Below are 20635 nucleotides of genomic sequence, written 5' to 3'. Positions count from 1 at the left end.
AGACTTGAAAGTTTTCTTAGCTTTTACCAGATATTTGGATTAAATAAAATCCCAAGTCCAAGACCTTTTATAAGCTTTGTACTTAGCTTCTGGTCTCTACTAAGCTATATAGTAATATACTTTCTTTAGGAATGTTACTCTCACGCTAATATGCTAGTAGAGTCACTTTTTACTAGGGAGCTATATTTATCTCCTTATAATATTACTATACTGACTCTATTAATCTATCTTCCTTGTTGCGCAATATTGTCCTGTATCTTATTAAAGACATGGATTACTGTTTCTTGGTACTTAATAAGTTTATTATTCTTTGTCCGGATTATTTTCTGGGCAAGTTTCACCTGACCATTATACTATTGCCAAGCTTCTATATACTCAAGCATGCTCAAAACAGTATCTCGACTTTGTTGGGATATTCCCATCTTAAGTACCTGCATCTACATTGAACTATCTGGCCAATGGTTTGTAGCGTGTGCTGCAAGTGCCCCCCCGTTGGTCTTCCTGGAGTGACTGAAATATATATATATATATACAGCCGTGGGAGCCCCTTCCTTATAGTTATTAAGTCGGTAGATAGTGCGAGCAGTCTTAAGAGCCAAGTTTACGATAGAGTCTGTCTTCTCAGAAAGCTTTGTTGGCTTGGATTGACTAGATAAAGAGATACTTTTAAGAAATGTTTGGTTTTTCTTTCTACAGATTTTATCGGTTAGAGGAGAGAGAAATCCATAGTCAATTTGATTTATCCGGGTAACAGAAGTTAATTCCACAGTTGAGTGTCTTTAAGCGACTGACTCTGACCTAGAAAACTTGGTCCTACACAACCGAGTCGGAAAAAAAATCTGATACAAAACTGTCAGAGCATGATCTACTACTCATGTTTATATCATATCCTAACAGAAGACCTTGACTCTGAAAAATGGGATATCACTGAGAAATGGGATATCTCCGAAATATCAAAGATGGAGAAAAGAATTTAAGACAATTTTCCTCTTCTAGAGTACCCCATGACTCATATCTTTTTGTGTGCAACGAAGGCTGGGGAATATCGCACTAGACACCTTGAAGACAAAATACTTCTACTGCAGCGGGTTATATCGAAGTGGATTGCATGCTATCATTATTTTCATCAATACTCCAATTATTGCCGGGACCTCTCTATCACGCTGTTATATTAAGCTTCTGGGAGCAAGTTGACTGACATTATATGCCATTTGTTGTCCCAAGAAGTATCAGTTTGCCAAACAGATAGTAACGGCAACATTGTGCTGTATTATGCAGTAAAATCTGGAAATACAGACGTTGCTAAAATGCTAGTCAACCAAGGGGTCGATATATAAAAGAAGAATAAGAGGCAGATAGCTCCTTTTATACATGCTGCGGATAGTGGTCACAAAGCAGTTGTGGAATTCTTCCTTAACGAAGGCTTCGATATTAATGAACAAGCTGGACAGTCTGGAAATGCATTACTCCAAGCATGTACATATAGATTAAAAGAGATGGTAAGGATCTTACTTGATGCCGGCGCAGCCGTCGATGCTGTGGGAGGAGACTATAAACTGCACTCCAGGTGGCTTCATTTGCAAGATTTACAGAGATGGTGCAGCAGCTGCCAGATGCCGGTGCAGACGTCAATACGGTGGGGGGAGACTATGGCACTGTACTCCAGGCAGCTTCACTTCAAGGGTCTACAGAGATGGTGCAACAGCTACTAGTTGCCGGTGCAGACATTAATGCTGTGGGGGGATATTTTAGCACTGCGCTCCAGGCAGCTTCGTTTAGCGTGTCTACAGAGGTGATGCAGCAGTTGCTAGATGCCGGTGTAGATGTCAATATAGTAGAAGGTCAATATGGTACTGCACTCCAGGCAGCTTTATTTAAAGGGTCCACAGAGGTGGTGTAGCAGCTGCTAGATGCCGGTGCAGACGTTGATGCTGTGGGAGATCAATATGGCACTGTGCTCCTGGTGGCATTATCTGACAGGTTCATAGAGGTGATGTAGCTACTGCTGAATGCCGGCACTGATCCTTTGCTCTCCCTAAATAGCCACATATTTACACATACTGCTGTATAAAACGGGTCCAGCGGTATTATAAGTGCTGATTCTGTACTTTACAAGGCGGATCTTTTTGGCAAAATCTCTCTTTATCTTGCTGTACATCTGCGGGTACTATTATTCTGATGTCGAAGATTTCATGGGGAGTCATCCATCGACTCGTAATACCAAGCACGAGATTAAGATCTACACAGAATATTTATCCGGGCTCAGTGGGTGGCTTCTTGAAGCGGGAGAGTCGAACTTCAACCTTGTCAAGCCGGTGAGCTTTATATTGAGGCGGTGACTTATAAGAGCTCAAGGATAGAAAAGAGAATTGATAATAGCTATTATTTACTTTGTGTCACGAGCACTGATGAAGCAAAGGATAATCATTCATTCTTTAAGCTAGTAACCTCAGTGTAAACTAAACTACCTAAGTGGTACGCTGTTGAGAAACCCCAGGCAGCAATAGGCGATAATGCAAGTCAATTGTGCAATCAAAAATTGCATCATGATACTAGCAAATGTTTGTGAAGAGAGACATGAAGGGGAGGGAAGGGTAGCTGATCTGACACTCCTTGCCTTTGGACCTGGGAGCCTAGGGTATTGAGTGGACCGGTTGATTCTCTCCAACCCTTGGGACAATTGAGGATCTCACCCCCTGCTTTTCCCCGTCCGTCTCTTTGCCTTTTTCAACTTCCTCCTCGATCTTTTCCTCGTCCTCTTCATCCTCACTGTTCTCCTCCTCTTCCTCCTCTTCCTCCTCCTCTTTTTCCTCGTCGCACATGCCTAGAAACCAATCCATATTACCGCCAGAAAACCTATCAGAGGGCTCGATGTCATCGGCAGCACCACTCATCGCCACAATCCTCGTCAAGATCCACTGCATTTGTAATAGGTCAAAGGATGGAAGTGGGTGCCTTTGGGGGTCAGCTGTCTTGATAACCAGCTTTTGGCCAGAGTAGATAGCAGCCCCAGCTTTCTCGTTGTACATAATTCCAGGTGTCAGATGACATGTTTCATCAGGTCGAGTTTCAAGCTTTGTTTGCTGAGCATACTTTCCACGCAGAAGATAGAAAAATTGGACTGTCATCTCCTTTCCATTATCCGATTTGTCCACAGGCTTCAAAGCGAAGTGGGCCTTTTGCCAACGTCTGTGTACAGTTGGCGACAGACATAACATGTTTTGACAAGCCTCGGTGCCCATGGGACCCAGAACAGCTGACTTCCAGCTCTCCACCATCGCCTTTGACCAGAAAAGCTTGAGTACAGACCAGAAAATCCGATTCCTGTCTTGATTCTGACTATCCAGCGGGTTGAGACAGTGAGTGTAGATGTGAGCCACTTCAGCAGTAATGCCATTAGCAGTGACCACGCAGGTGTTCTGATCCCTCTCACGACACTGCGATGTTTTGTGTTAGAGGGTCGAGCTCCTTGAGTGGGGTTTGGACACTTACAAGCTTTTTCGCTTTTCCTAGACGGGGCGGCCCAAGTAACGTGTCAGGGCCACTGGCTGCTGCAGTTTGAAGCAAGGTCTGGTTCTGGCCATCGCTTGTGCTAGCCTCTGATGGCTCGGATACGCTTTCTTGTCGTTTCCTCTTTCGTTGCGGCTTTCGGGGAACCCCTTCGATCACAGATGGGTTAGTCAATGCAACTACATCTGGAGTAGGCGTCGGGTATCTCGGTAGAAGCTTACACGTTTGGAGCATGGCAGTAACAAGGTCACCTCTCAGGAGGATTAGTGCCTCACTGTCTTCATCTTCTCGGGCTTTTTGCACGAGCGCTTTAAGTCGTTCAACATCCGCGAACCACAGACAAGCCCGGACGCCGGAGTCAAGATCCATGTTCAGAGTTCTGCTCAGCTCCTTGATCAAACCTACTTTGGAGGCATCTTCGAGCTCCTCAATGAGAAGCTTGTTCATCATGGCGGTGTCCACGCGCTGTTTGGCTTCACGCAAAGCCATGTTCAAAGGGACCTCGGTGGTACTCATGGTGGCTTCTGAGATTCTTTGTAACGATAACAAATGGGAGATGAGAGGCGCGAAAAGCTATGCTTAGGGCTCCACTCTCGGATCATTCAGATTTGAAGATATAAAATAGAGGAGAGTGATGAAGTAGGGACGGGGAAGCAGGAACTAAGTCATGTCAGGCAGCAGCGGCGCGGGTTCCTAGGTGATGTCAACAGGGCGTGATGGATGACAACAACGATGAGTAGATGACGGAGAATTAGCTGTGCTTAATTGCACTTTCCTTGGATTTAAGAAAGGAAGACATCTCCTGCTTGCTACCTAGTTAGCACTGGTGAGTGTGCGCAGATGCTCGGGCCCAAGCACCTTCGCTAATCCTTTCAAGGCTCGTCGGTATATGAATTCAGCCTCTTCATACTTGCCCTGATGGCCAAGGTCCAAGGGTAGAATTGCTGCGGGGATCAGCGATTAGCTTTGGCACTTATGCTGGGAACCTCGAGTGGGAGCCATTTTAGGCGCCCTTATGAAACCGCAGCGCACTGGGCAAAATGCGAGAATAGTAGGCGACTGAGGGTAGAGTAGCTAGGCTCGCTGCGGGTGACTGAGTTGTCGGAGCATATGGAAGTCCCCTTCCTTACCCCAATGGCCTCAGATCACTGGCCAATGATGAGGCAAAATTCTGCCAGCCTTTTCGCTAGACCTAATCGGCAGCTTCATCAGCCTGTGGTTGAGCAGGGGACCCCCTTTCCATATACAATTCCTGGAACAAATTTCCCACACCTATCAATTCAACCTGTCTATGTATGAGTTGTATGAGACTCAGTATAGGAGGCTAGGTCACCAAGTATTGCATCATGTCACCTCTGAAAACATAAAAAACGCGCTACAGGTCTCAAAAACGCGTGTGCCGTTCGCGGTCCCCTCAAAGTACCGGAAGCAGAGGCGACATTTGACGTCGAATCCACGTCGCCAAAGTCCAGCCAGGCCCCCTAATTTCGTTAGGGGATTGAAGCCAGGAGAACGGGTTGGTAAGTGTTGTGATCTCAGGGGAAAGATGGGCAGGATGATGCTGTATCAGCTACACGTACGTAGCCTACTGAGGACCGGATGCCATTCGGATAGATACTCAATTCTATGGACAACTGTATCAACTATCTTGAGCGCTTTTTTTCCTCTCTCAACTACTAATAGGTAAAGCCTTTAGGGGCAGAAGAGTTGGTGATCCGGCCAAGCCACTAAGTGATATTGGGCAAAGCCTCAAATACTATAATGTTGAATAGGTTGTATCAAATCTCTGGTAATTTGCACCGTCGGTCTTCGCTGGAGAGACATCTGCCCCTTCTCAGACTGTCTGCGTCAGCTTCTTCTATTTCCTCCTCAGAATCTGCTAAATGGCTCTCTTCTTCCTGTCTATTTTCTGCTGAGCCATACTTGCGCCTGTTGGGAGGGTGTCGACCTCCAAAAACCCACATATCTGCCAGAATCACAATGCGGCCCTTTGCCCAGAACGACATGCCCGACCACCACGCTGCCACACTGTTACTGGCTGCAGATTCTTAGGGAGTCCGTAGATCACAACTGTTTCAATGTCTGGGAGATCAACATCGAGTGCAAGGGCTTCAGTGGTCATGAGGACACGAAGCTTGGATTCCGATCCCGGTTTCTAGAACTCTACAAGAGTGATAGATTTCGCAAGCAGAAGTGAGACTGTTTGCAGTATCATACTCTTTCCATAATGACGTCTTCGCAATCAGGAACAGGTCCTTTCGGAGGTAGACTAAATGTCTCGGAGCTTGTAATTGGCCCTCTCGCGGACTATAGGGAAGCAGTTCTCGAATTACCTATTTGATGGCTTCATTCTGCTCATCCTTGCTCTTGTCAATTCCATGACTGATCAATTTCCGCGCGTGGAGGACAGAGCTTGTCTCAGCTCCTTGTTTCTCCCGCACAACGGCCCCCTGCTTATGTTAGGATCGCGCGCTGGGCTGCGTCGGTTTACCAACTGGGCCAAAAAGACCACTTTGTTTGACTCCTATGGTCAAACATGCCCAGCCGCCATATGTATACTAACGATCCGTAACAGCTGATTTCGTATTCCACTAACAGTTCAAGCCGCTCTTCAACATCTGGACAGTTATGGTTATTGCAAGAGACAAGCCACTTATCCAGCTGTGTCTGTCCCTTCGGCCTGGTTTTATTGGAGGCTTCCGTCCTCGTCGGCGGGCCATGGGCCAGCGACGCGTTTTATGTCGATCATAGTATCAATAAAGTGATCTTATGAAACAAGCCCGACTCCTATGCAGGTATATTATTCAATATGGCTGTTCCTCTATTTATTTATGCGGCAACAATATATAGGTTCATTAACTGTGATGGAGAAGTACCAGAAGACCGACTCCAGGCCTTATTATCCTCACACTCGAGAGATGGGATAGAGAAGATTGATAGCGAATACTCAAATTTGACTTCTATTTATTTTCCAGTTTTAGAGCATATCATTTTGCAGAAAAAACCGACAGAGCTAAGGCACTGGATGGATGACTTTTGCCGAATTATGGGTGCTGTTGTTCTTCTCTTCAGCCCACTGTCATCTGCCTCCCTGGCTAAGCTCATTTGTTCTAATGAGGCTAAAGTCCAACGCCGACTGAGTTCTCTCCAATCTGTGGTGTCAGTACCAAGAGACAGTGATACCCCATCCAGCTTCTTCACCTCTCATTTCGCGAGTTTCTGGTTGACCGTTTATCATCTGATAAGTTCTGGATTAATGAACCGGCAGGCCACACACAGCTTGCCGAAGATTGTCTTTGGTGCATGGATTGAGAACTGCAGAGAAATATATGCTGTCTTTCACACCCAGGTGTGAAAAGAAATGAAATAGACAGGGCAATACTTGAAAGAAATGCTTCGCCTGAGCTTCGATACGCATGTCGATATTGGATACACCATCTAGAGAATGGTGAACTGTGAACTATAGACTGGACACTGATAGAAGGCTTTTTGAAGTCGCATTTCTTGCATTGGTTGGAAGTAATGTGCCTTTTTGGATGGGTTTCGGAAACAATTCACGATATCACAGCTCTGCAATCATTGGGAAAGGTTAGTAGTGTTAAATACAAATCAGAAGATTAAGTACTAACGGATAGATAAAGTCACTTTCGCTAGCTGACTTTCTATATGACGCAAAGCGGTTTGTTCTGAAAAATCGTCAGATAGCAGACGAAGCACCACTTCAGATTTATTGTGCAGGGCTGGTATTTGCACCTCGAAGGGCAATAATCCGTGAAAAGTTCCAGTCAGAGCTTCCTAGTTGGATCTGCCAGTTTCCACAAGTTCATGAGAACTGGAGTGCAGAATTACAGACCCTCGAGGGCCATACAGGCTCAGTTCGGTCCGTGGCCTTCTCACGCGATAACCGGCTGCTGGCGTCTAGCTCAGGTGATAACACAGTACGGCTCTGGGACCCAGCCACAGGCATTCTGGAAATCCTAAGCACTGAGCACTGTGTCACGCAGCTCGAATTTTCGCAAGATAGCTCCTATCTTAGCACTAACCTAGGATCTTTCAAGATTCAATCCAGCTGTGACAATCCTACCCCCAGTGCGCCTAATATGGACCTACAGATATCTCTACAGAGTGAATGGATAGCTATAAACGGAAAACAAGTCTTATGGCTCCCTCCCGAAGCTAGGTATTCTTGTTCGGCGACTAAATCCAACATACTTGTCTTAGCACACCAGTCAGGTCGGATTTCCTTTTTTGGATTCCGAAAATAATCGATGTCAATAATTTTTGTTTTCTGACTTCCTATATTTTCAAGTATCTTTACAAGAGAATGCCTTGTGAGACAGACAGAATTTAGCTAGATGTATTCCTTTCAAGAGCATGCTACTTGCTTCTAGATTCTAATACAGTGGCGAATCCATAGGGTAGTCGCCACGGTTCTAGCTGCTGAGTCAGACGTACTCTCGAAACCCATAAGAGTATATATATATATATATATATATATTGACCCGTGGGTGGTTTGTATATTATCCTAACCCGGCCCAAACCCTGAACAACATCAAAATCCCGGCCCGACCCGCGGGCCTAACAAGTCCAGAAGTAACCGGAGCACACGAACCGCCCAAAGCATCTGAAAACGGGAGGAAAGAAACCAGATATACCTAGGCCTGTACCTGAATCCTGGACAAAACCTACAAAAGCAATACCAAGCTCTAGTAGGATTGTTAGAACCTAGGAGTTTAAATATCAAATAGAGCTAGAGTCAATACAGGCCTAGACAGATCAGCAACACACCCGGGAACAATAATATAAGGCCTGAATTAAGGCCCTAGAGAAGACGGCTCAACAGCTTTAACAAGCTCAAGTAACTTCCTTAACAGCCCTTCCAGCAGCGTAATTCTAAATAATACTATTTCAGGGGTCCTAAGGCCCTCAAGATCTTTAAGATTAGCAGGCAGAGTCTTCTATACACAGACTATATAGCAGAGCCGCACCTAAGGCTACAAGACCTAGTAGATCTGGAGCCACATATATAGATATCACAGCTCTGTTAAACACTACCCTGGAAGGCAATATTAGAAAACAGTTATTAAAAAATACTATTAAAATATTCTTAAGGCCCAGTTTAAGATAATACTGCTACCTTAGCTAAAAATTATAAAGTGGACCTCACTTGGCTGTATTCTTTGATTCCTGAAGCTTTCGGATGTCTTGGGACATGTGAATAACTAGCGAGTTATATTAGATAATAGTCCCAGCTTCGAAAATGGGGACTTGACAGCGTCTTACTATTACTACACCACAACCAATAATTTGTGGTGATTAATGCAAAAGTTCAGTTACTGGAGATATTGACTGATATTACCTTCCCTAGCAAAGATAGTTTGTGTACCAGACATCTAATTAATGTAAACTGGCGACATGCAAGATCGGATTCACTCTATATTAGAGTAATTCCCGACCCCAAGCGCTTCGCCGAAAAGGAAGGTCTATAAAAAGAAAGGCTCAGGGAGAGTTGTAAACCAACATATATAAAAGGAGACTCGGCTATTCGGATAATGAACAATCTGTGAGAACGACAAGCAAACTGAGAAATAATTTTTAGCCTTAGTAGGACGCTGCTGATGGTCAAGTTGGGGATCGTGTAGTTATGGTCCTAGTTTGGTTTGGAGCAAGCAGAATACGGACAAATCAGGAATTATTAAAAACAGCAATGAGACTTGTTAGCTACTACACAGGCAGTAGAAAGGGGGAGAACAATTATTCCTATTAACTAACTAAAGACAAGAAATCAATGAGATCCCGGAGGGCGGTATTTTGAGAAATAAGACGAAAACTACCCGCCGTTTATCGAGGAGGTAAGTAGCCCTAGGGGTTCCCGTCTCGGCTATCTCCCCCGAAAGCCCAGCATAACGCTCAACTGTTTCTTGTAAGATTTATCGCGACCTTGACGTTCTTGGAAGCATCTTTAAGAGAGTAGACGAGACTATTGAGATTATCGTAGCTAGTACTGAGGGCCGAGTACTTCTCGGAAGGAGAGAGACGGCGCTAGGATCGCCCTAGAGTGGACCCTTAAGATATAGGGCATTCTTTACGGCTTAAAATTCCCCACAGGCCAGATCAAGATACTTGCTGGTATCGTTAGTGAGGTTTTCGGCATCTATAGAAAGACACGCATAGCGTTAAATAAATTAAACCAATAGACAACTGGTTATGCTTACTGCTGATAAGACAGCCTGAAGCAGAAACTCGAGTGTTATCGGCCACTATAAGTGCTAAAGGATCACCTAAACTAGCTAACAAAATACCCAGAATATTTTATACAGAGCAAGACGCCGAAGTCACACCAAGTAGCTAGTAAAAATGCTCGCCAGAGGAACTACACAGCAGCAAGCAGTCAACTTTGGGATAAAAGTCAGCGGTAGACGAGATAGGTATTAAAGCAACACTGAGAGTGATGTCGATGATGTCGCGGATTCAATTTTTTGATTCACTTACGGAGCCATTGCGCCGCGGTAACATGGCTCCCTGTCACCAACAGGAAGAATCACATCCCCTCATCAAACATTTTCTCTAGTAGCCACTTCCTGTATGTATATATACGCTCCCATCCTTCGTTGCGGTCGTCAATGGTGACCTTATCGGCCTGTTCCATATTCCGCTGTGGGGACTTGGAGTCCGAATGCAAATGATCTTGACTTACTACCGCCAGAGTAACGTTAGATGAGGAAAAGATGCTTGGCATCCTTATAGTATGGTAGGGTTGCTGCCTGGCTAGCTTTTAGTCGCTGAATGGCAGGAAATGTCTAGGGTCCTAGGGCAATGACTTATGGTTCGTAGGGCCAATAGTTCCTTCTCTGTGAGGTAGAGCGGGATAAGGTAAAGGAAAATAAGCTGGGTAGCGTTGGCTAACCTAAATATCCATATCCAGATCTGAAGCAGTACATGTCAGTGTTCTGGGTATTTTCTATTCCCTACAAGGACCGGTGGGATGGCTTTAATAGGACATCAACAAGTCACAGTTGATATAGAAGTTGCCCTGAACCCTTATAACGGAACTGAAGAAATGTATTACCTGTATTACTTGATTCTAATTGATGAGAACCTTCTTCTTTAGACCTATGCGGCTACCTTTGAGAGAATATTCTGCGTATGCCCTTTATACTATGCCGCCACCTAAGTACGTAGTGATTCGTCTAATACATATGTACCTTTCCTCGTTGAACGATCGGGCGTAAGACGAAAGTACCAGAAAAGCGAAGAACCCCAGTATTTCGCTCACAATTCCTATCTGTGCCTAATGCCTGCGCCTAATGCGAAAAGGCACCTGTTCCGAGGGCTTGCGTACGCCAAATCCGAACCGCGGAGATCCAAACTGCAACGTGTCCGGCGCCAGCAATTCGACATCGAACATGGTGACCATCATGGCGCTTGCGACCAACATAATGCGTTTGGCTAAGAGACGACCCGGACATGCATGTTGACCCCCTACATATTGTTAATCCCTAGACCGGCTTGCCTTCTCTTGCCGTAAGAATGGGCAGGGGTTGATACGTATCCGCGCATCTAGAAGGGTCCTTACCGCCATAAGGTATCCAGACTCCATCAAGCCCTTTCAGGGAAAATGTACTAGGGTTTGAGGTTTTGGTCTTCTCCGTATTATTTGTTTTGGTTGAATCAAATGCTTCAGAACGGTGTTTCAAAGGCCCAGTGTTCGGATCGGTCGGGTCGATAAGGAATCGCCGGGCCCAGAATGTATCCAGAGGATACTCCCCACTTCGCGTGTTCCACGCAGACTCGTCGGTGTGTGCAAGCGCCGTATTGATTAAAATCAGTTTGTTGGGCAGGATGCTTGCACCTCCCATGGAAAGGGGTTGATGGGGTGAGCACCGGGGGATGTGGATCTGGACACCGAAACGCAAGGCCTCCGCGTACATGGAAAGCAGCAAAGGCTGGTGTCCAAGTTTTTCGATGTCGAATCTCAAGGTCGTTGTTGGCCGGATGCAATCCTGTACAGTGTAGCGGATGTCCTGGGCAAGAGAGCGATCACGATACATGTGGGTGCAGAGCGTCATAGCGGATGGAACTACGTTCGTGACGGTTCTGACCGGGGATAAGCCATGACCTCGATTGACGTGCACCGTAGGGAGATGGATAGTAAGACTTACGCCCAGATGAGCCCGAGGTCCGTTGATGCCACCGACTTGAGGTCTTGCCCTTCGATGCTCAGCAACATCTTATGCCTTTCACGCATCATGGCTGAGCCCCAGTATGGATCAGCACCACCTTCACTGGCTTGCTCAGAGATTGTCATTGTTTCTGATAAGAATGTGGCTTCTTGGTGCCATCTCATAATAGAGAGTAGAAGTTCATCCCGCAAACTGTACGCTTCCGGGGTAAGCCAGGACGGCAGGCGCTTGGCCATAGTCATGATCTGTTTATCATACCGCCACAGATTCCGATTGAAGTCCGCGTTTTTCGAGATCAAAAGTGAACCATAGAGGGATTGCAGGATGGCCGATCCAAGATGATCCTCGAAGAACTCGCTCAAGTCTGTCCCACATACCCACTCCGAGGATTTCGGTACAGCCCTGTCCAACGAGGCGAATAGTGCTGCTTCTATGCGCTCCGTCGTCGGGCCAAGCCCAGGTCCCAAGAGGCCCTGCACCAGGTTCTCGTGCGTGCGATAGCACACACGTTGGTTCAAGGGTATTTGGCTTCCGGGAATGGGCCGATACGAGGACCCGGACGTATCGGTGAGATAAACATCAACAGCTTTCTGCTCCATCCCAAAGCAGGACTTCAACGCGATAGCATAGGCTCTAGTCACTGTGAGCTTAGGACTTGTGAAGATAGATGCGATATTTTTAGCCCCTTGAACAAGATAGACCTCATCGTTGATAAGATTTACGCGGAGGGGCCAGTTTCCCTTACAATAGCGGCTGTTCAATGTCAGACTGGCTGTTTGGAAAGCAGGTGCATACTCACGACGCATGATGAAAAAAGCTTGGTCCATCGAACATAAATGGAATGGTACTTTTTAAGAAAGGCACAGAGTAGGGGAATGATTGTACTGCATCCGTAGGATTATCGAGCCTTTGCGGCCAGTTCCTCCAAACTCGAAGGATCAGCACCGTCACAGCCACTACCGCTCCGGCCCAGGAAAGAACGACGACAGGCATGGTTATAAAACATAAGTATCTTTCATTTGTGACTGACCATGGGCTGCAGCCGTTGACTCCAACCACTATTTAGCAAACTGACTACAGCAGCCCATTCTCCATCGAACCCGTGCATCAGATAACGGAATTTAACCGGGTACCTCAAACAGACTTACACAGCCTTTCCTGTCGTGGTTGAGGAGGTGCAATCAAAGGAGGGGTTTCGTGCATGATGACAGCATGAATGAACAGGGGCAGTGCATAATAAACCAGCCCTGGATGGCACCCAGCCTGCAGAACGGCCCCCAACCATAAAGGGGGCGGAATTTATACCATCCTGGAGGAGCAAGAGGCTTTTATTCATGATGGGTGGGGACATCAGCATGAAGATATGTCCTCTGATCATGTATTTTGACTCGATAACGTCTCCTATGTGAGCTTCAACCCATCATGTCTACTATAGGGTTAACATTAGAATCGGCCAAAGTCTCCAAGCATGTGTTTTTGGTAAGTGATAGTCTGCACCGAGCAAATATTTTCAAGTATATCTTACCTTTAAGCGCATAGGGTATGCTATGGGCTTTTACCGGTGCCTCCGGTCTCTTCGTCGTCTTTCGCATCCTCATCCGATTAGTCTCCTTCCGTCGCCTTTTCCTCGACGATTTCTTCGTTTTGCTCGCATGGGCGATTATGCTGACAACCGCGATCATCTGGCAAATTGAAGCGCAGGTGCTTTACGATCTATATGCTGTCAGCTCTGGCATGAAGCCATACACTCCCGATATCTTACCGCGATTCGGCACCTTCATTCGTTTTATTGCTCCTCTGACTATTTTGTTTTACGCCGGTCTCTGGTGTATCAAGTTCGCATTCCTGACGTTTTTCCGTCGGCTTGGTTCTAAAATCAAGAGCCACCGTGTTTGGTGGTTCGTTGTCTTGTTCGTCACTATTGGCGTCTGGATCTCATCAGTTGCCGACATCGACTACAAATGCAGCGTTGGAGAACTGGAGTATATACTGAGTAAGTCTCTGGCATCAGGTGCCTCCGAGCCAGCGTTTACTAATGGGGGCCCCAGGCCAATGCTCGTCTCACGCCCATGTCCATTACGAGAACCGCACATTTTGGGCCAACTGCGCTGGGGATGTTGTAACCGACCTGATGAGTAGGTTTTTCCAAGTCCGACTGGAGAGGGCATGGCGTTAACCAAATTCTCGACTCTAGTCCTATCCATTCCCATTCTCATCCTGTGGAACACCCGGATCTCGCTCCGTAAGAAGCTTATTCTCTTCAGCGTTTTCTCCGCCACAATCTTGATCATGGTCATTGCTGTCATCCGGGTTGTCATCAATAATTCCCTCAATAGTAGCGTGGATATCTCTTGGTTGTATTTCTGGAGCTTCATTGAGATGGGAACTGGTGCGTTACCCGCTGTAGTTGTCAATCTGGTATCCCTCTAGTTAACCTTGCCTAAAAGGTATTATCATTGCCTGTATCGCCTCGTTCCGACAGCTATTCGTCACTTCGCAAAACCAGCACCTATATGGCAAGGCCGTCTACAGGACGCCATACAGTCCGTTATTGAACCGAGCCCAGAAGGCATACGGCTGGACACGTTCACGGTCTACGGGGGACAGCGAGTCTCAGACGAGTAACACAAACATACTGCCGCTAGATTCGGTGCATGTTCGGAGCGATTATGATGTGGTTAGCTTTCCAGCTAAGGCTCAAAGTCATCACCGTAATGAATTTTAGTTGAAGATAAGACGGGCTTGGTTGTCTCCTAGAGCTACTTCAACTCATGAAGCCGTCCCTGTACAAGTATGTATGCAAACAATACCATCTCATGCAGAGGGAATTATGAGTTTATCCTTCTCTACTATAACACGAGGAACAAACATGATACCAGTCTACGAGGTTCTATCTACGACATAGCATATCAACACATCAATAAGTATGCCTAAGGACAGTAAGCCCCATGCAAAACAATATGCCGCCCAACGTCGCCACGAAAAGGGCCTGTAAAGCCATACCTACGACACCCTCTCCTCCTCCCACACCCACTGGCTATGCTCTAGTCGTCGACTCACAGCCACCCCTCCCCTCCCTCTATCTGCGTCTGTGGGACAAATTTGCGGTTCTAGGGATACGTACGATAGGTAACTTTGATAGCTATTATAGGGAAGCTACATGGCCGATCCTAGACCGATGCCTGTGATGACCTTATCGCTGCACACTTGACGGTGGGAGTGAGCGGGCGACATTGGGTTAGATAAGTCGTACCCACGACACTAATCCCCTTGTCTGTGAGTATGTAGGGTACCTGGGCGCCTATTAGTGCTTTTATTATCGTCCGGATAAAGGGATATAAAGTCCCAGTCTCACGCAATGAGGCGTTTTCCAATTAGCAAGTCGATAATCAACGCGACTATTTATAGAAGCAAGCGGGGGGATGGAGTTGACCCCGCTAGATAAGAGCCTTATGCCGGGGACAACTGCAAAGTAGAGAGTAGGAATAGGTATCGAATGGAGTAGTGGGGCATGTTCAAACGCAACTGGCGAACCACAAGGTCATTCGCAGGGCTAGCAGTAGAGAGCACATTCCGACCAAGAAGATGCAGCTAGTGGGGTCCATACCGGCTAGATTTGTGCGGATTAGAAATCCGCTATCCTCATTTTCGCAACCTTTGCCTTCGATGGTCAATGTGAGTCCGAGCAGGATGACGGCACCGGCAGGTGAATTGCTACCGCTCGTAGGCACGGCTAGGAGAGACTACGACGGCAAGTTCAGGAAAGCCAAATCCACGTATGTCCAAGAGCACCGTCTCTAGCTCGCGCACTATGCCAAAGGTCCCACAAGTAAAAGGTCGAAGCAAACAGTAATCACAAATACCCTCGTGGCAATGCCCATGTAGAGCGGTTGCATTTTTAGCATCACCACTTCGGCAATACTGCGAGAGCACCTTCAAGGACACCAGTAATGGCCCGCCCCATGATCCACATGGTACACTACGGCGGCATGGGCTCTACAACCTCAAAAGAGGGGTTTCCCCTATTCTCAGAAATGCATAGTGATAGCCGATATATTATATCCGTGCGGGGTTTAGGTAGCCATACATGGATTGTAAGGCCACCACCGTCGGAAGATAGCCTCGCAATTCTACATCATTCACCGCGTGGATTGCGTTCGGACTTGGCCATACTAACCGCCGCTCTGATTATGAATATCCTTTTTTCTTCTTTTGTCAGGATGTCTTGATTTGGCCGTCGTTCTCAGAACGGGATTATTCTGTGCCGGGAGCCACGATTATTTGGATTTGTTCTTACCCGGGTAGTCCAAGTCCCGAAGGGTCCGGTCATTCCAAGGATATCATTGGCTTGTTTGTTTCATCCCTGACAAGGTACGTTGGCCATTCTTATTAGCAAATTATTTGTCTAGGCTGGCAAGAAATTAGGGCTGATCTGATGCAGCTCGTGATTCGTGTCAAACGTCTAGTACAGAACCGGGACAATACCGAAACAAGGCATTACCCTGCGAGATTTATTACAATATAACCGACACATGATGTTATAATAGACCGATGCCATACATGCCCACCACAATATAGACATCAACCCTCCACCATTTGATCATGACAAGCCGAAACCTCTCCTTGCGTGCCTTTTCTGCTCGGTGTGCCTTGCGCCCATCGTATCGCCAACCATTGTTCATCCAGGCCCGCCGCTTGTCAGACAATGGCGCGACAGGTAGCGTCACGCAACTGCTCGAGAGAATCCAAACCACGACTAAGGCGTATCTCGACTTTGTAAAGTCCCAGAATCTACCTGAGCCATCTTTCCAGTATGGCGACAGGCTGGACCCTCGCCAGCCTCTCCCACAAGAAGCTGCAGAGGCCAGGGAGGCTGCATTAGAAGCTACTTACGAGCTGAATCATTTACTACAAGGCCCATTCCAGCTCCTCATAAATTCGTCCGGCGAGGTACTTGTCCCTCGACTCCATTGGGCACATCCATCTAATCGCGTACCTAGCAATTGTTCCTCCTCAGCCTTCAATACATCTACCGCCACAAGGTCGCTACGCACGTTCCGATAGAAGGCGATATCACCTTAGCGAAGCTCGCTGAAGCAACAAATCTCAATATCAAAGACCTAACTCGGTTCCTCCGCGTAGCAATTAGCTGCCATGTCTTCCACGAGCCAGTAAAAGGCACTATAGCCCATACCGCAGCATCCAAACTCCTCATCAATAACCCTATGATCGAAGCCTGGCTACTCAACATCGCGCAAGAATTCTGGCCCGCCTTCGCCCGCACCGTCGACGCAACAGTAAAATGGCCCGGCTCCGAAGAACCAAATGAAACCGTAAGAAACTTGCCCCGCTGACTGGACCAGCATCTCACCCGTACACAATGTAATGGATGTTGGTAGGGCTATTCCCTCGCCCACGCCACAACCTCCCACCCCTTCGACGAAATCCGCAAAGACCCCACCCGCCATCAGCAATTCATCACCGCAATGCGCTTCTCCCATCTCCACCCGGCTTACCACCTCTCCCACCTCATGAACAACTACGATTTCAGCCCAGCTCGCACCATCGTCGATATCGGCGGCTCAAACGGCGAGGTCAGCGTCGAGATCGCTTCCCGCTATCCCCACGCCCGGTGTATCGTGCAAGACCTCCCGGATACGATCGCCGGGTTGGAAGCCCGCGTGCCTCCAGCTCTCCGGGCCCGCGTAACGGGCATGGCGCACGACTTCCTTACCCCGCAGCCCGTCCAAGCGGATCTATATCTCCTACGCTGGATCCTGCACGATTGGTCGGATAAGTATTGTGTGAAGATTCTGCGGAGCCTTATCCCGGGATTGAGGAAGGGAGCTAAGGTTGTTGTCAATGATGTTTGTATTCCCGAGCCGGGGCAGGTAGGGATTAAAGCCGAACGGGAGTTGAGGTAGGTATTTGGATTGAATCTTCTGTTGGTGAGAGCGGGATGAGCTGACGATGTTAGGTTTATGGATATTGCGATGAAGGCGTTTAATAATGCCCGGGAACGAGATGTGCAGGCTTGGGAGGAGTTGTTTACCGAGGCAGATAGCAGGTTTCGGTTCTTGGGCGTTTCAGTGCCGCCTGGGGCGAGGATGGCTATTATTGAGGCTGAGTGGATGGGCTGAGGTGGGTGCTAGGTTGATTTGCTTGTGTATAGGATTGGTAGAGCTTTGAAGGTAGGGGTGCCGTAAGGGTAGAGAGATTGGCGGGCGGGGCTTATATATAGTATCCATGGAGATATGCATTGCGATGTCAAGTGGATATGTGCCAAACGCTAAGCCTGGGCTGTGCAACCGTTGGATCAGGTGTATTTAAGCGGGCTATACTTTTCGCTTGTCTGTCTCCTGGAACTACACGGGAGATCTTGCTACGCATGTCTGATATGATGTTATGAGAGATTTGTGGTGATTTTTGGGTGGACTTTGGATCCAATTGTAAATGTGACGATTGGTGATCAAGTAGTTCAATATGAGAGACGATATTAGTCAATAATGCCTTCCTCTTTGTTAGGACACGCAAAAAGGAGGTACGAAGGACAAATCTACACCGAGAGTGACGGCATTCATAGAGTGAGGACTATTTCTTCAATATAATACAAGAATGAACAGCACACAAATATCAAATCACTTCTTAAGTACGTCGACACACCAAACGCACCCGATCGGCATCCTTCATCCGTAGAAGTAGCTGCAAATCCACATCTCTCGTAGTGGCCAGAATCCTCGCGCGGGTCTCCTCGGCCGACTCTCCTCGGTTCGATATTGCGTGCACTCGATGGTCACGCAGGAGACTCGCCATCACCGCGACAAACTCCACCTGCGAGAATTTGTTGCCGGGGCAGTTCTGTGGTCCTTCTGACCAGGGCAAGTACATGCACCGCGGCGGGGTGATGACTTGCTCGCTTTCGATTGTACTTGTCGCATTCGGACTTGTTGATGCCGTGATCCACCGAGAGGGCTTCCATGTGAATGGGTCTTTCCAATACCTGAAATCGACATGAAGGGCAAGGATCCCTGGGGCAACGCCGATATTTGGCAGAATAACTACAGTTTTATCTCCAACTTTCAGTGGTTGGGGCTGGTCGTTGGTCCACTTAGGTATGGAAGGTATTGGGGGAAAGAGGCGGAGGGTTTCAAGCTGCGAAGGTCAGAATACGAACAGAAGTAAGGTGAGAGCGATTGGAATACCATAACGGCTCTGCAGCGATTAAGTCTCGGGAAGAGATCAGCATAATGGCCCTTCGTATCTCCAACCAATTGTAGCTCCTCAGATACCCAATCCTGAACTTCCGGATATGCGGCCAAAAGAAGCATTCCAAAGCTCAGCGTATTGGCCGTCGTATCGTGGCCAGCGAAGTTTATTACGAAGATATTGCCGAATATCTCATCCACAGTCAGTCCTTTTGGCGGCGAGCCGCTTCTTTTGCCCTTTGCATCCTCCTTCTGCTTGAGATCCATGGCGCGCACGAAAGACGTCATGAGGCCGCCCGTGCCAGCTTGTCCCTCATTCAATGCCTTGGTCTCCTCGTTCAGCATACGGACCATGTAGTTCTTGAAATCTGTGGCGGCCTTGGCAAGATGATGCCACGACTCAGGCGCAATTGAGAGCGTCAGGAGTCTGCGCGGCATGAGCATCAGCAAAATGCAATTGTCGAGCACGGTCTGTAACGCATCGCGATAGCTCCCCGAGTCGCTCTGGTCGCTCTGCTGGCGGTCATTGGCACTCCGGAAGGAATATGATTTGCGGAACCCCGTGGCCGCGAGCACGTTCAGGGATAGAGTGCGGGTGTCCTTTGCGACACTAGGGATCTGATCAAGCTGCGGGTCGGCCCAGACATCCAGCATCTGACGGGTTTGTTCTACACTTTCATCCCACACAAAGGACATAACCCCCTCGTTGAAGGGAGTGGCGAGCACTTTCCGGTGACGCGGCCAATCCGTCCAGCTAGCTGTGGAGATACAAGGGCCATAGACTTCGAGAACCTCTACGACCCCGCATGTCATTAGGCACCGAGATGTGAAGTGGTCAACGGTGGCCATCAAACGTACTGTACATGTGACTTGGGCGGATGAAATCAGTTCGTCGCTGGAACATGTCGTGAACGGCTTCCGAATCGGCGACATGAATGTATATCTCACGAGGCGTGACTATTGCGAAAATCGGCCCAAAGCGACGGTGAGACTCGCCTTTGTCGGCAAAAAACCACCCTCGGCGAGAATAGCGACCGAAATTGCCCCAGTTGATTGGCAGCCGGTCAAGCCACGGCCAGAGATGAGGCTCAATGACTGTCCAGAGCAGGTTCTGGGGGTCGATGCACAGGCGCACTAAGGGAATCTCCATGGACGATGCGCGACGGTAGTTAAGCTCCATAGCCACCAGGCTCCAGGCCAGGTAGGCGAGGACCGACAAGCCGAGGAGAAGCAGAATCATTGCTGTAGCACAATAGAAGCGAGAGTAGGAGGAGCGAGAAAGACAATTTGAATGTGTGATAAGAGAAAAAGAGAAGGGAAACAAAAAAAGAAAAAAAAAAAATCGAAAAACGAAACAAAGGAAGAAGGGGAGAACGGGGTTGAGGGGAGAGGTAGAGCTTTTGTTGGTTGGTTGGTCAAACAAACGAAGATCCTAGTTCTTAGAGGATGTCTTAGGGCTTGCATGGCAAGTCATACGTTGAGATACCTTCATCTACCCGGCCTTTACCATACCATACCGACCCACCGTGCTATCAGGACCTAATATCGCTTACCCAACACTTCGAAGTGGTAGGTTGGCTAGGGACAGGGAATGCTAACTTTGCTGTGTGGTTGTTGATCCAATGGTTGCCGGATCAGCCTTTCTATCATCCCGTTCCCTAATATTCTTCCATAACCCCCTGTTTGTAGGAGGTTATCTAGGACTAGTTCCAGTCAATCGTTGCCTTCCCACCTCCG

The 20635-nt window shown here is 47.6% G+C and overlaps 6 protein-coding genes across 6 annotated transcripts; 3 read left to right on the top strand and 3 right to left on the bottom strand.

Annotated features, from left to right (window-relative positions):
• Window positions 1–1594: 1594 nt before the first annotated feature.
• Window positions 1595–1900, top strand: BDW43DRAFT_315016 (ankyrin repeat domain-containing protein; the record flags this gene model as incomplete). The annotated part of the gene is made up of 1 exon (XM_032047968.1): window positions 1595–1900. One exon carries the CDS (start codon window positions 1595–1597, stop codon window positions 1898–1900), a length of 306 nt encoding a protein of 101 aa, XP_031896274.1.
• Window positions 1901–2633: 733 nt separating this feature from the next.
• Window positions 2634–4026, bottom strand: BDW43DRAFT_315015 (HNH endonuclease signature motif containing protein; the record flags this gene model as incomplete). Its single annotated transcript, XM_032047967.1, has 2 exons — window positions 2634–3437; window positions 3493–4026. 2 exons carry the CDS (start codon window positions 4024–4026, stop codon window positions 2634–2636), a joined length of 1338 nt encoding a protein of 445 aa, XP_031896273.1.
• A 6590-nt stretch (window positions 4027–10616) lies between these two features.
• On the bottom strand, window positions 10617–12738 carry BDW43DRAFT_288340 (cytochrome P450). Its single transcript, XM_032043275.1, has 4 exons — window positions 12493–12738; window positions 11673–12446; window positions 11087–11607; window positions 10617–10992 (listed from the first exon to the last, which is right to left on the bottom strand). Exons 1-4 carry the CDS (start codon window positions 12684–12686, stop codon window positions 10802–10804), a joined length of 1680 nt encoding a protein of 559 aa, XP_031896272.1. The 5' UTR covers window positions 12687–12738; the 3' UTR covers window positions 10617–10801.
• On the top strand, window positions 12723–14521 carry BDW43DRAFT_288338 (uncharacterized protein). The gene is made up of 5 exons (XM_032043274.1): window positions 12723–13172; window positions 13233–13686; window positions 13742–13828; window positions 13888–14082; window positions 14141–14521. The coding sequence occupies exons 1-5, from the start codon at window positions 13116–13118 to the stop codon at window positions 14416–14418; spliced, it is 1071 nt and encodes a 356-aa protein (XP_031896271.1). The 5' UTR covers window positions 12723–13115; the 3' UTR covers window positions 14419–14521.
• A 1623-nt stretch (window positions 14522–16144) lies between these two features.
• BDW43DRAFT_190148 (O-methyltransferase) lies at window positions 16145–18233 on the top strand. Its single transcript, XM_032039003.1, has 4 exons — window positions 16145–16643; window positions 16694–17026; window positions 17093–17613; window positions 17671–18233. The coding sequence occupies exons 1-4, from the start codon at window positions 16296–16298 to the stop codon at window positions 17831–17833; spliced, it is 1365 nt and encodes a 454-aa protein (XP_031896270.1). The 5' UTR covers window positions 16145–16295; the 3' UTR covers window positions 17834–18233.
• A 1-nt stretch (window position 18234) lies between these two features.
• Window positions 18235–20434, bottom strand: BDW43DRAFT_190177 (cytochrome P450). Its single transcript, XM_032039004.1, has 3 exons — window positions 19757–20434; window positions 18896–19692; window positions 18235–18845 (listed from the first exon to the last, which is right to left on the bottom strand). The coding sequence occupies exons 1-3, from the start codon at window positions 20136–20138 to the stop codon at window positions 18339–18341; spliced, it is 1686 nt and encodes a 561-aa protein (XP_031896269.1). The 5' UTR covers window positions 20139–20434; the 3' UTR covers window positions 18235–18338.
• Window positions 20435–20635: the final 201 nt, after the last annotated feature.

This window comes from Aspergillus alliaceus, assembly GCF_009176365.1.
Source record: "Aspergillus alliaceus strain CBS 536.65 unplaced genomic scaffold BDW43scaffold_53, whole genome shotgun sequence".
Taxonomy (NCBI): domain Eukaryota; kingdom Fungi; phylum Ascomycota; class Eurotiomycetes; order Eurotiales; family Aspergillaceae; genus Aspergillus; species Aspergillus alliaceus.
Note: the sequence above shows the minus strand (reverse complement) of the source record. Positions and strands in the feature narration are given on the sequence as shown.

What these genes read in the sequence shown, in the direction of transcription:
- BDW43DRAFT_288340 (XM_032043275.1), bottom strand. Translation starts at nt 12,686, where the DNA reads ATGCCTGTCGTCGTTCTTTCCTGGGCCGGAGCGGTAGTGGCTGTGACG. An exon ending in AGCTTTTTTCATCATGCGTC is followed by an intron (nt 12,447 to 12,492) that starts GTGAGTATGCAC and finishes GACATTGAACAG; the next exon opens with CCGCTATTGTAAGGGAAACT. An exon ending in AGTCTGGATACCTTATGGCG is followed by an intron (nt 10,993 to 11,086) that starts GTAAGGACCCTT and finishes AACAATATGTAG; the next exon opens with GGGGTCAACATGCATGTCCG.
- BDW43DRAFT_190148 (XM_032039003.1), top strand. Translation starts at nt 16,296, where the DNA reads ATGACAAGCCGAAACCTCTCCTTGCGTGCCTTTTCTGCTCGGTGTGCC. An exon ending in TCATAAATTCGTCCGGCGAG is followed by an intron (nt 16,644 to 16,693) that starts GTACTTGTCCCT and finishes TCGCGTACCTAG; the next exon opens with CAATTGTTCCTCCTCAGCCT. An exon ending in CCGAAGAACCAAATGAAACC is followed by an intron (nt 17,027 to 17,092) that starts GTAAGAAACTTG and finishes GGATGTTGGTAG; the next exon opens with GGCTATTCCCTCGCCCACGC.
- BDW43DRAFT_190177 (XM_032039004.1), bottom strand. Translation starts at nt 20,138, where the DNA reads ATGATTCTGCTTCTCCTCGGCTTGTCGGTCCTCGCCTACCTGGCCTGG. An exon ending in CCGCCCAAGTCACATGTACA is followed by an intron (nt 19,693 to 19,756) that starts GTACGTTTGATG and finishes GCGGGGTCGTAG; the next exon opens with AGGTTCTCGAAGTCTATGGC. An exon ending in ATCGCTGCAGAGCCGTTATG is followed by an intron (nt 18,846 to 18,895) that starts GTATTCCAATCG and finishes TGACCTTCGCAG; the next exon opens with CTTGAAACCCTCCGCCTCTT.
- BDW43DRAFT_288338 (XM_032043274.1), top strand. Translation starts at nt 13,116, where the DNA reads ATGTCTACTATAGGGTTAACATTAGAATCGGCCAAAGTCTCCAAGCAT. An exon ending in TCTCCAAGCATGTGTTTTTG is followed by an intron (nt 13,173 to 13,232) that starts GTAAGTGATAGT and finishes TTAAGCGCATAG; the next exon opens with GGTATGCTATGGGCTTTTAC. An exon ending in TGTTGTAACCGACCTGATGA is followed by an intron (nt 13,829 to 13,887) that starts GTAGGTTTTTCC and finishes TCTCGACTCTAG; the next exon opens with TCCTATCCATTCCCATTCTC.